Source organism: Triticum dicoccoides, chromosome 2B (genome assembly GCF_002162155.2).
Source record: "Triticum dicoccoides isolate Atlit2015 ecotype Zavitan chromosome 2B, WEW_v2.0, whole genome shotgun sequence".
In the NCBI taxonomy this organism is placed as follows: Eukaryota; Viridiplantae; Streptophyta; class Magnoliopsida; order Poales; family Poaceae; genus Triticum; species Triticum dicoccoides.
The window spans coordinates 766,434,104-766,443,920 of NC_041383.1; the positions used below are offsets into that span (position 1 = coordinate 766,434,104).

The following is a 9,817-nucleotide window of genomic DNA, read 5'->3' on the forward strand; positions in this document are numbered from 1 at the left end:
TTATATGTCATTTACATTAGAAACACCAGTTTGGCATACAAATTAGGATAGAATCAAGGAACATACTTGTATATGCACTTTGCTAAACATTAGGGCCCATTGTATATATTAAAATAAAATAGAAACATTTTTTTTATCTCAGTGGAACAACCACCATTTCTCTTATCTGTTTTTATCTTCCATTTTCTTGTTATTTTGTAATGGGTGCATGCAGATTGATGCAACACCATCTTCGGGTAAGAAGATGTATAAGGGGTGGCCCGATCTTCACGACCTAGAATCATTGAACGGAGGGGATAACTAGCTGCGAGCAGGTGAAAGAGCATGCGGTGCCCCATGTTTGGTTTTGGTAATTGATGACAATATATATGGACTAATGGCTGCCTTGAGTTATATTTGAAAGATTTGTCCATAGACATTTCTTAAAGTCCATGTGTTGGTTTCAAGGGGTTTATGAGATGACCAAGGTGTTATTCAAGGAATTATCCAAAGATTGGTCATGTAGAAGTCATGATACAAGGTTAATCAAAACTAAGTCAAAGTGTGAATCAAGTTGATCAACACACAAAGCGTAGAAAATGTACCCAAAGGGATCAAGTGACCCCATGGTATGGTAAGCATTATTCATTGCGCTTTATGTACTAACCCATGGTCTATGTGAGAGTTCTATGTGAGATTAGGTATGTTTTCATGGGCTTGTCAAGTGAAAAATCACATACAACCCATAAAGGATGACATCAAGTGGTGATCATCAAGATTGCGGTGTGCAAGTTCAAGTGGAGCACCACGAAGATATCATGCTTGAAGCTTGCCATCCATTGGGGTGGCAATGGACTTGTGAAGATGTGCCGAAGTGTGGCTTAGCCACAATGAATGGGGGAGCAATCAACTAGTCTTCATCAAGCCAACACAATAAAGAAAAATGATCGTTTGAGAAAGTCAAGATCGTCATCATCTAGCTCAGGTGGACTATGTTCAAGACAAATGTTTGCCCTTAATAGGCTTTCTATTTTACCGGTTTTATGATGATAGTTGAAAGACCGGGTTATAGAATTGAGTGTTGTACTGTCAAGAGGGCTCTCAAGTCAGTAGCTTGATCGTATCATCCGTAAAGGCTCAAATCAAGCAATGTTGGATTGATGCAATCTTTTTTTTTTTTTGGTTTTTTGCTGGTCCTGATTGCTGCGTCGCTTCTTAAGAACGACAAGGCGGCTCACGAAGCCCTGGTGTCCACATGTCGGAGAAGGCCACCGTGCCCGGGTGCATCGAAGCGATAGAGAGCGCCTCCTGATTCCAGTGTAATTAGCTTGGGTTTCCTAATCCTAACATGGTTGAGGTAGCTTATATTGTCCAAAAAAGGGGTGAGATGTATATAAATCAAACACTGAAAAGGAGCAATGTTTTTGCTCTCTCGTACGTATGTCTTTCTGAAACACAACCTTCAGAGCCAAACTATTCATCAGTACTCCCTCCGTCCCATAAAATGTTCAGAGCCAAACTATTCTTCAGTACTTCCTCCATTCCATAATGTCGGGGCTCTTTGGATTGAAGGATTTTCATAGGAACATTGAAGGATTCCAATCCATTGAATTTTTTTCCTAAGGAAGCCCTTTGGATCAAAGGAACGACACCTTCAAAATTACTATGGATTGCATTCCTACATCTCAATCCTATAGGAATTTCTACATCCACTCTAACCTCTCTTTTACACTCATTCGCGTAGGATCGAGGCACTTTTCTTGTGTTCCATCCAAATGACCATTCTTGCAGTTTTCCCCTGTTTCGTAATCCTTTGTTTTGCACATACAATTCCGTCAAATTCCTGTATTTTTCAAATTCCTGTGTTTTCTAATCCTGTGATCCAAAGAAGCCAGTAAGAACGTTTTAAATTCATGTAGTGTCAAAAATGTTCCATCAATACTTCTCCGCCCCATAATACAATAACGTTTTAACACTCTTACGGGAGGGAGGGAGTAGTTGACTGAGGCGTCCCTCGACAGTCAAACATGTTGACTGCTGAACGCTGACTGAAGTTTGTACAGATACAGAGAACTGTGAGCTGAAAGACAACAACCAAATGCATACATGCACTGGAAGACCAACTATTGACCGCAATTTTGTTTGCACTCACATCAATCATTCAGGACTCTTCATATGCACAGATGCTGCAGCTCGATGGTCTCGATCTCGAAAAAATAAAACAGAAGCTGCAGCTCAAATTAAATGACAAGCGATGAGACATCGCATAATAATACTGTAATACTGGATAATTTCTTATACATGTAATTAACATGCTCCCAAGATGCTAGCGAGGGTACACGATTCTCGTATTACAGTATCAGTAGCTCTAGATACTAAGGTACAGTTAAATCTTAAGGTACTAGTGCTCCATATGCAGATTACAACGCTGCAATCACAGAAAATCCTCAAAGGCACAGAGACTCCAGATGAACAGAGCTCCGTACCATAGCCATGGCATCCATCTCTGAAGAAATAAGGAACCACTTGCAGTGCAGCAGCGATGGAACTTGGAAATGCAAAGTCCCTCTTAACAACGCTACGATTTCGATCTCTAGTATTAGTTCTATACTATCATCATGCGCACGCAGCGTCTGCGTCTAGTAGCCGTATCGTATCGTATCGTATCTACACGTGTACGTGGTGCATCTGCGTCTGTGCGCTCAGACGTCGTCGGACCAGTCCTGCATCTGGTCGTCGGAGAAGAGCACGTCCACGACGTTGTCGATGAGCCCGTCCACGAAGGAGTTGCAGCCGAGGGTGAGCATCTGCCCGATCCGGCCGCGCGCGCTCGAGACCCACGCGAACGTGGCCGCCGAGGCCACCACCGCCAGGCACAGCCCCGTCGCCTCCTCGATCTGCACCGTGTCCAGCTTCTTGAACAGCGAGTCCCCCGTCGTCGCCTCAACCGCCACCGCCGCCGCGAACGCCACCTGCACGAGTACAAACAACCGACGAGTCGTTTAATTTCTGGTGGTGTCCAAAGTCCAAACAGAGTTCAGTCACAGAGGAGAGAGAGGTATACCATGGCGAGGCGGCCGGAGATGGTCTCGAAGTCCTGGCTCTTGCGGGAGCTCTCGATGTAGTCGGCGAGCGACGCGAAGAACGGCGGCGCTCCCCCGACGCCGCCCTCCTCCAGGGCCTCGCCCGGGAGCCGCTTCCGCGTCACCGCGCCGCTGCCGTCGGCGCCGTACGACCGGAGCGTGGAGAGGCGGGGCTGGAGCAGGATCTTGTCCCGCCTCGTCTGCTGCTTCTGCTGCGACGGGGGCGCCGCCCTCTGCGGCGCCGCCTCGCACACGATCGCTCTCGCCACCGCGGCCGCCATGGTAGACTCGAACTCGACGGACGGATAACCACCGGAGACTTTGCTTTGATGAGCCGCTGGGGTTCTTGGAGTAAACAAACGGGCCGGTGAACGAATGCTGAACGATAATGCGCTGCTCCTCTCCCCTCGTCGTCCTTTTGAAAAGCCCGGCAGCGACAGCGAGGGGTTGGACGACGTGGCCGTTCACCGTCCCGGTGAATCTGTGATGAAGGACACGGTAAAGGATGAGACGGGTGAGATTCACGGGGGGGACGTCGGGTGGCGCATGTGGACGTGGTGGAGCCCCGGCCGAGGTCCCGGGCTCTTCTGCCGTCGACTTCGCGCGCGGCCGTGAATTGTGTCGCCTTCCGGCGAGTTCCGGGAATCCACGTAACCGCGTGCTTACCCGACACGCAAGCTCCGGCGGCCGTGGGCCAACCGATCGAAACGGACGTGGCGGTGTTCCCGGACACAGGTGTCGCTCTCCCGCGGTAGGATCACGGGGCCCGCCTGGTCCCTACGATCCTCATCGTACGGCGCACACTTTGCTGTTTCTATATAACCTTTGAGTCTTTGACCTTTCTTCGCAAAACGGCCCCCGGGAAATCAAAACGGCTATCGGGTTGTAAATGCCAATTTTTGTAGAAAACATTGGCATTTATTTTATTCTATTCGTGTACTCTGGAAAATGCATCAAAAACAAGTGGAAGTATTACAGTTTGTGCCAAAAGAGGTTAATGCTTCGAAAGTAGCTTTTGTGGAGGACGGTTTTTTTCCTTCAAGATCACAGCATATGCATTTCTTCAAGAAATTCTGCTTGTTTTTAACTGTTTATGATACAATTTTTATGTTCACATGGTGCTCCATGGGAACCAAAATGTTGTCCCTGCTCTAGGAAATGCAAATTTGGACGATCAAATAAGTCCAAATTATCGAATCACCGAGTTTTTTTATCAGACACCGAGTGCTTATATATGCTGTTTAGATTTTTGGTATGTTCATCTCTAGACAATAATCTGTAGTCCCTAGTGCATTTATGAAATTTTCGTTTTTTTATGTGAGTGGTAACCGGTAAAAAAAATGTGAGGCCGCAAGAGCTGTCGTTTCTTGGTGATGGATAGGGCCGTGGCTCTTCTCCAGGAGTTGCTGATCGGACATCCCCATGCCCTGGTCTGATGTTGCGTTTCATGGGCATGGGCAGGGGGCAAGCTTTGTCAGCAACCTGAGAAAATGCAGCGCACATTCCTGAACCGTATGTTTGCGAGGTCGACGGCTGACCCATACGGGTAATCTACAACTGTTGGCTAGGAAGGAGAGTAACGTACTACTACTGCTGGGCTATCACCATCTGAAGGCGAACAAAAGAACAAATAGCACAAGGCTGTCGTTGTTTATCTTCCGTATGATCAGACCGCAGCCCCTCGCAGATCAATTCGATCCAACCGTCTATTCACATCGCTTCACTGAGCACGCAATTTGATACGTACTGTACTGGAGAACATTCCGGAGCAGGCGATGATTGGAAAACACACTCACACTCAGCAGAACAAGGTCATCAAGTTACTCTGCTTGCAGCGTGCAAGCAGCGATAGAACAGAGCAAGCGAGCTCGATCAAAAATTAATTATTTTACGTGCCTACTGCTATTCGTGCTTGGTCACTAAGGAGGGGTGTGCCTAGTCTGAATTAATAATGTTTGGATTGTGTCAATGCTTAAGTTTAACATAATTGTAAAATTCATGCATATTCCTCTTGTTCATCAATAAGAAGCAAAAAAGACATGTTTATTATTCAACAAAAATGATTAACTACCTAATGATCTTAATAAAGAACACCCAGCATTACAAAGATTTAGTCACACAGAAACAAACTTCATGACACAAATAACTGAACATGAAATGTTTATTGCTGCCTCGAAGAAGCTTAACAAAACAGTACAATCGACAATGGTGCCTAATGTAAATAGATTATCTTATTCGCTTGATGTAGCATTCGAATGGAAGCACTAACTAGCATCTAAAGATGTCCTCCAAATCATGCATCAGTATCACCATCATTCCCACCAGAAGACTCTGGTGGTGCATTGACCCACTCGTCACATCTCAAGTTATATTGGCCTACATCACTACCATTATACCCCATGTAAGAATACATCCCTAGGATTTCATTGTGGTGTGCCTGGTCCAAAGGAGCATAAGGCGAGTTATCATGACCAAGTGATTCACGGACGCCGATATCATTTCCACCGGAGTTAGGGATTGTCTTGTTCTGTGATGGCTCTATGGTCTTGTAAGGATTTGCATATTCTTCAAGTTGTGGCTGAGGTCGTGGAGGTAAACCATGTACCTGGTCAAGATCCGGTTGTAGGAGGGATGCCAAGTGGGGATTCGAAGGTGGTGGTGTGGACTGAAACATTTGTGGTACCTGCATAGGAAAAAGGTGGTTCCATTTTGTGGTAAGGACTTGCATAATTCTAAAGGCATGGACAAAGTGATGGAGAAAATCTTGTACCTGATGAGGAATTGGTTTCATAAGGGACCTCAACTGGAGTGCCAAAGATGATGGTGGGGACGGGAACATCTGTGGTACTTGCATATGTAAAGATGGTTCCATAGTGTGTTGTGGTGTTGGTGGCAGTGGAACTGGAGGCAACACTTGAGGTGGAATATGGTGAGATGACGTTGATTGTAGTGATGCCCGATGAGTCTTTGAGTGATCCTGTGATGGACCTCTTGGCAACAACTGGTTTTGTTGCACATTTGGACCACCAATCCTTGGTGCATGGCCATGATGTAGCGGAGGCATGCGGTGTCTAATATGCTCGTTGACTCGCAATAGGTCATTGAAGAGCCTGTTGAGATCTTCTAGACAAAGATCTTTTTCCTTGGAGAAAATATTATTTGCCGCCATCCCTGGGTTTTCAGCTTGTATCTTCTTGATATGTTGGAGGGAGAGGTTTGCTCTCTTCTCTAGCATTGCGTTCTCCATGTCCAACCTAGCCACCTTGCTTTGCAGCGATGCAACCCTAGCTTTTCCCGCATTGTCGGCGAGTGGCTCCATAAGTGGATCTCTTGACAGGAAAGCATCAATAATAGGTTTCACCGATGGCGTCCCAAAGGCATGCATCTTTCCTGATTCACTCTCCAGGACAACAGCAACCTTCGCGCCAGTGAGGGCGGAGAGGTTACTGGCACCTTTAAACAAACCAGCACGTCGTTTGGAGAAGGTGACGCTGCGCTGTTTGTCGTCTTCGATGTGACAGACACCCAAACGGACCTCCCTCCTCGGCATACTCAAATGGACAACTGGAGGACTTATTACTACAGATGGCAAGCTACAAGGATCTAACAAAAGATAGATGTATATTTACTGTTATTGTTGGCTAACTTTAGGTTACTTGGAGATAGGTGAGGATGAGCTCCCCTTATATAGAAGGAAAGGCTTGCAAGCATAAACCTCATCTTGAGAAAACATGAAGCTTATCTATGTTCTATGCATGTAGCTGATTACATCCCTATCCATATATTCAAATTAACTAGGATCCAAAGTTACATCTCTTTCTGTTTGAGCAGACTCAAAATTGGTAAGTCATTAATTAGCACTAAAATGTACATTAACAATTGCCAAACTTATGGATGCCATTAATTGTTGCTCAAATATATCTTATGCGATTACATAATTTACATCCTTATCTAGGCTCATTATTAATTGTTATGTGAGTTCATCCACATCCAATAATTTTTTTTAAATGCACGTCATAGTGTTTATCCAATTCTTTTGGTTATTAATTACAACTACATCCACAACACGAGTTAGGGATTTGGTGTAGACAATCGTAGCCATCTAATCTAATATGGTGGTTTCGGAATTGAGTTAATATCTGAAAATTATGTCTTAATAGGCAGGAATACATTTAGTCTCACAAACATATCAAGCAATTACTGGTTAGGACATGTCTTTCTAGTATGCATAATCGCAAAACAAATACCTATAATCTTGTGGGAGGTAGTCTTGTTTGTCTCTACTAAATATTAATCTAGAAATTTTGAATTCAACATTTTACCTGTTGTGTCAATTGCATGATATTTGGTAAAACAAAAATCATATGTGTGTTCTAACAACCTTAAGAGTATATGTTGTTTTCATCTAAAAAAGATAATGGCTTCTAAATACCATGGGGTCTAAGAGAGGGCGTGTATTACAGAAATCAAACGACCCAGTGCAACTGGGACAAACTCCACATACTAAACATGTCAGAATATTAACTATGATACATAGTGTAGCATCTTAATTATGTGCACTAGATGCATTCTAATGCCATCAATCCTCTCCTAGCGGGACCCATATCCCCGTCGAAACAACAAAATGACATGCTGGTACTGGCCATAGGAGACAAATACCATGGTCCAGAAAGTTGTCTCTCAACAATAAATTGTGACAAATAGATATTGCATTTTGGTTATTAATAAACATAGGATAATAAAATTTACATTAACAATTTCATTTTTACAATTATTAACAATGTGCTATGTTTGAAGAAAAAAATAAAGGGGAGTTTCCGATTTGTGATATCTTATTTTAGGAGACACAATGAGTGTATATATCGAGGATGAGCACTTCACATGTAGCCATTCCTTAAAAGAAAGTACACAACCTACCGAAGCTTTTTCTTAGGGTTTGACAAACAGGAGGCGACGAACACTTCCCCTCTACCAGCTGATACGTCTCCAACGTATCTATAATTTTTGATTGTTTCATACTATTATGTTATCAATCTAGGATGATTTACATGCATTTTATACTATTTTATATCATTTATGGGAACTAACCTATTAACCCAGTGTCTAGTGCCGCTTCCTATTTTCTGCTTGTTTTTGGTTTTCCAGAAAATCAGTATCAAATGGAGTCCAAATGCTACAAAACCTTTTTACGATTTTTTTCTGGACAAGTGAGACCCTAGAAGCTTCGCGAGGAGACTAAGTATTTCCCTTAGTTATGAAACCAAGGTTATCAATCCAGTAGGAGAATCATGCAACACCTCGTTAGCAGTACTTGCACAAAAAATAGCAAATCCTTACACCCAACGCAAACAAGGGGTTGTCGATCCCTTGGCGGTTAATAGCAAGATTAAATTGTATAGTGATAGATAGATAGATCGAACAAAAATACAAAATAAAATAAATAAAGTAACATTTCAGCCAGGTATTTTTAGGATTTTTAATATATGACAGAAGTACACCCCGGGGCCATAGTTTTCACTAGAGGCTTCTCTCTTGAAAATAGCATACAGTGGGTAAGCAAATTACTGTTGGGCAATTGATAGAAAAGCAAATAATCATGATGATATCCAAGGCAATGATCATGTATATATCCATCACACCCGAGACAAGTAGACTGAAACAATTCTGCATCTACTACTATTACTCCACACATCGACCGCTATCCAGCATGCATCTAGAGTATTTAGTTCATAAAGAATGAAGTAAAGCCTTAAGCAAGATGACATGATATAGACAAAGTAAACTGAATAAACCCCATATTGTTATCCTTAATAGCAACGATACATACGTTTCATGCCCCTTTCTGTCACTGGGATTGAGCACCGCGAAATCAAACCCATTACAAAGCACCTCTCTCATTGCAAGATAAATCAATCTAGTTGGCCAAACCAAATCAATAGATAGGAGAGAAATAAAAATCTATAACAATCATGCATAAAAGAGTTCAGAGAAAAATCAAATAATATTCATGGATAATCTGATCATAAACTCACAATTCATCGGATACCAACAAGCACGCCGTAAAAAGTCATTACATGGGATAGAACTCCAAGAACATCAAGGAGAACATTGTATTGAAGATCAAATAGAGAGAAGAAGTCATCTAGCTACTAAGTAAGGACCCGTAGGTCTGTGGTAAACTACTCACGCATCATCCGAAGGGCAACAAGGTTGATATAGAGACCCTCCGTGATTGATTCCCCCTCCGGCAGAGTGCCAGAAAAGGCCCCCAGATGGAATCTCGCGAGAACAGAGGTTTGCGGCGGCAGAAAGTATTTTGTGGACTCCTCTGTTGGTTTCCCGATTTTAGAGAACTTATAGAGGCGGAGTTAGGTCAAACGGAGCCACTTGCGCCCCACGAGCTACCAGGGCGCGCCCTGGTGCCTCATGGGCCACTGCTCCATCTTCTCGTCACCTCCTAAAGCTTCCAGGGTCTCTTATGTCCAGAAAAATATCTCAAAAAAGTTTTGTGGCATTTGGACTCGTCTGGTACTGATATTCTGCAAAACCAAAAACAAGCAAAGAACAACAACTGACACTGAGCACTAAGTTAATAGGGTAGTGCCCAAAAATGATATATAATTGCTTGTAAATATACATTAAACATCCAAGATTGATACTATAATAGAATGGAACAATAAAAAATTATAGAGATGTTGGAGACGTATCATCTATATCCAGTGACAAAGGGACAAGACACATATTTGTACTGTTGT

The 9,817-nt window shown here is 43.3% G+C and overlaps 2 protein-coding genes across 2 annotated transcripts; both read right to left on the reverse strand.

Moving 5' to 3' along the window:
• Nucleotides 1–2,219: 2,219 nt before the first annotated feature.
• On the reverse strand, nucleotides 2,220–3,465 carry LOC119366147 (stress enhanced protein 2, chloroplastic-like). The gene is made up of 2 exons (XM_037631831.1): nucleotides 3,044–3,465; nucleotides 2,220–2,951 (listed from the first exon to the last, which is right to left on the reverse strand). The coding sequence occupies exons 1-2, from the start codon at nucleotides 3,341–3,343 to the stop codon at nucleotides 2,682–2,684; spliced, it is 570 nt and encodes a 189-aa protein (XP_037487728.1). The 5' UTR covers nucleotides 3,344–3,465; the 3' UTR covers nucleotides 2,220–2,681.
• A 1,775-nt stretch (nucleotides 3,466–5,240) lies between these two features.
• LOC119368657 (agamous-like MADS-box protein AGL16) lies at nucleotides 5,241–6,612 on the reverse strand. The gene is made up of 2 exons (XM_037633858.1): nucleotides 5,833–6,612; nucleotides 5,241–5,745 (listed from the first exon to the last, which is right to left on the reverse strand). The coding sequence occupies exons 1-2, from the start codon at nucleotides 6,610–6,612 to the stop codon at nucleotides 5,356–5,358; spliced, it is 1,170 nt and encodes a 389-aa protein (XP_037489755.1). The 3' UTR covers nucleotides 5,241–5,355.
• Between the last annotated feature and the right edge of the window lie 3,205 nt (nucleotides 6,613–9,817).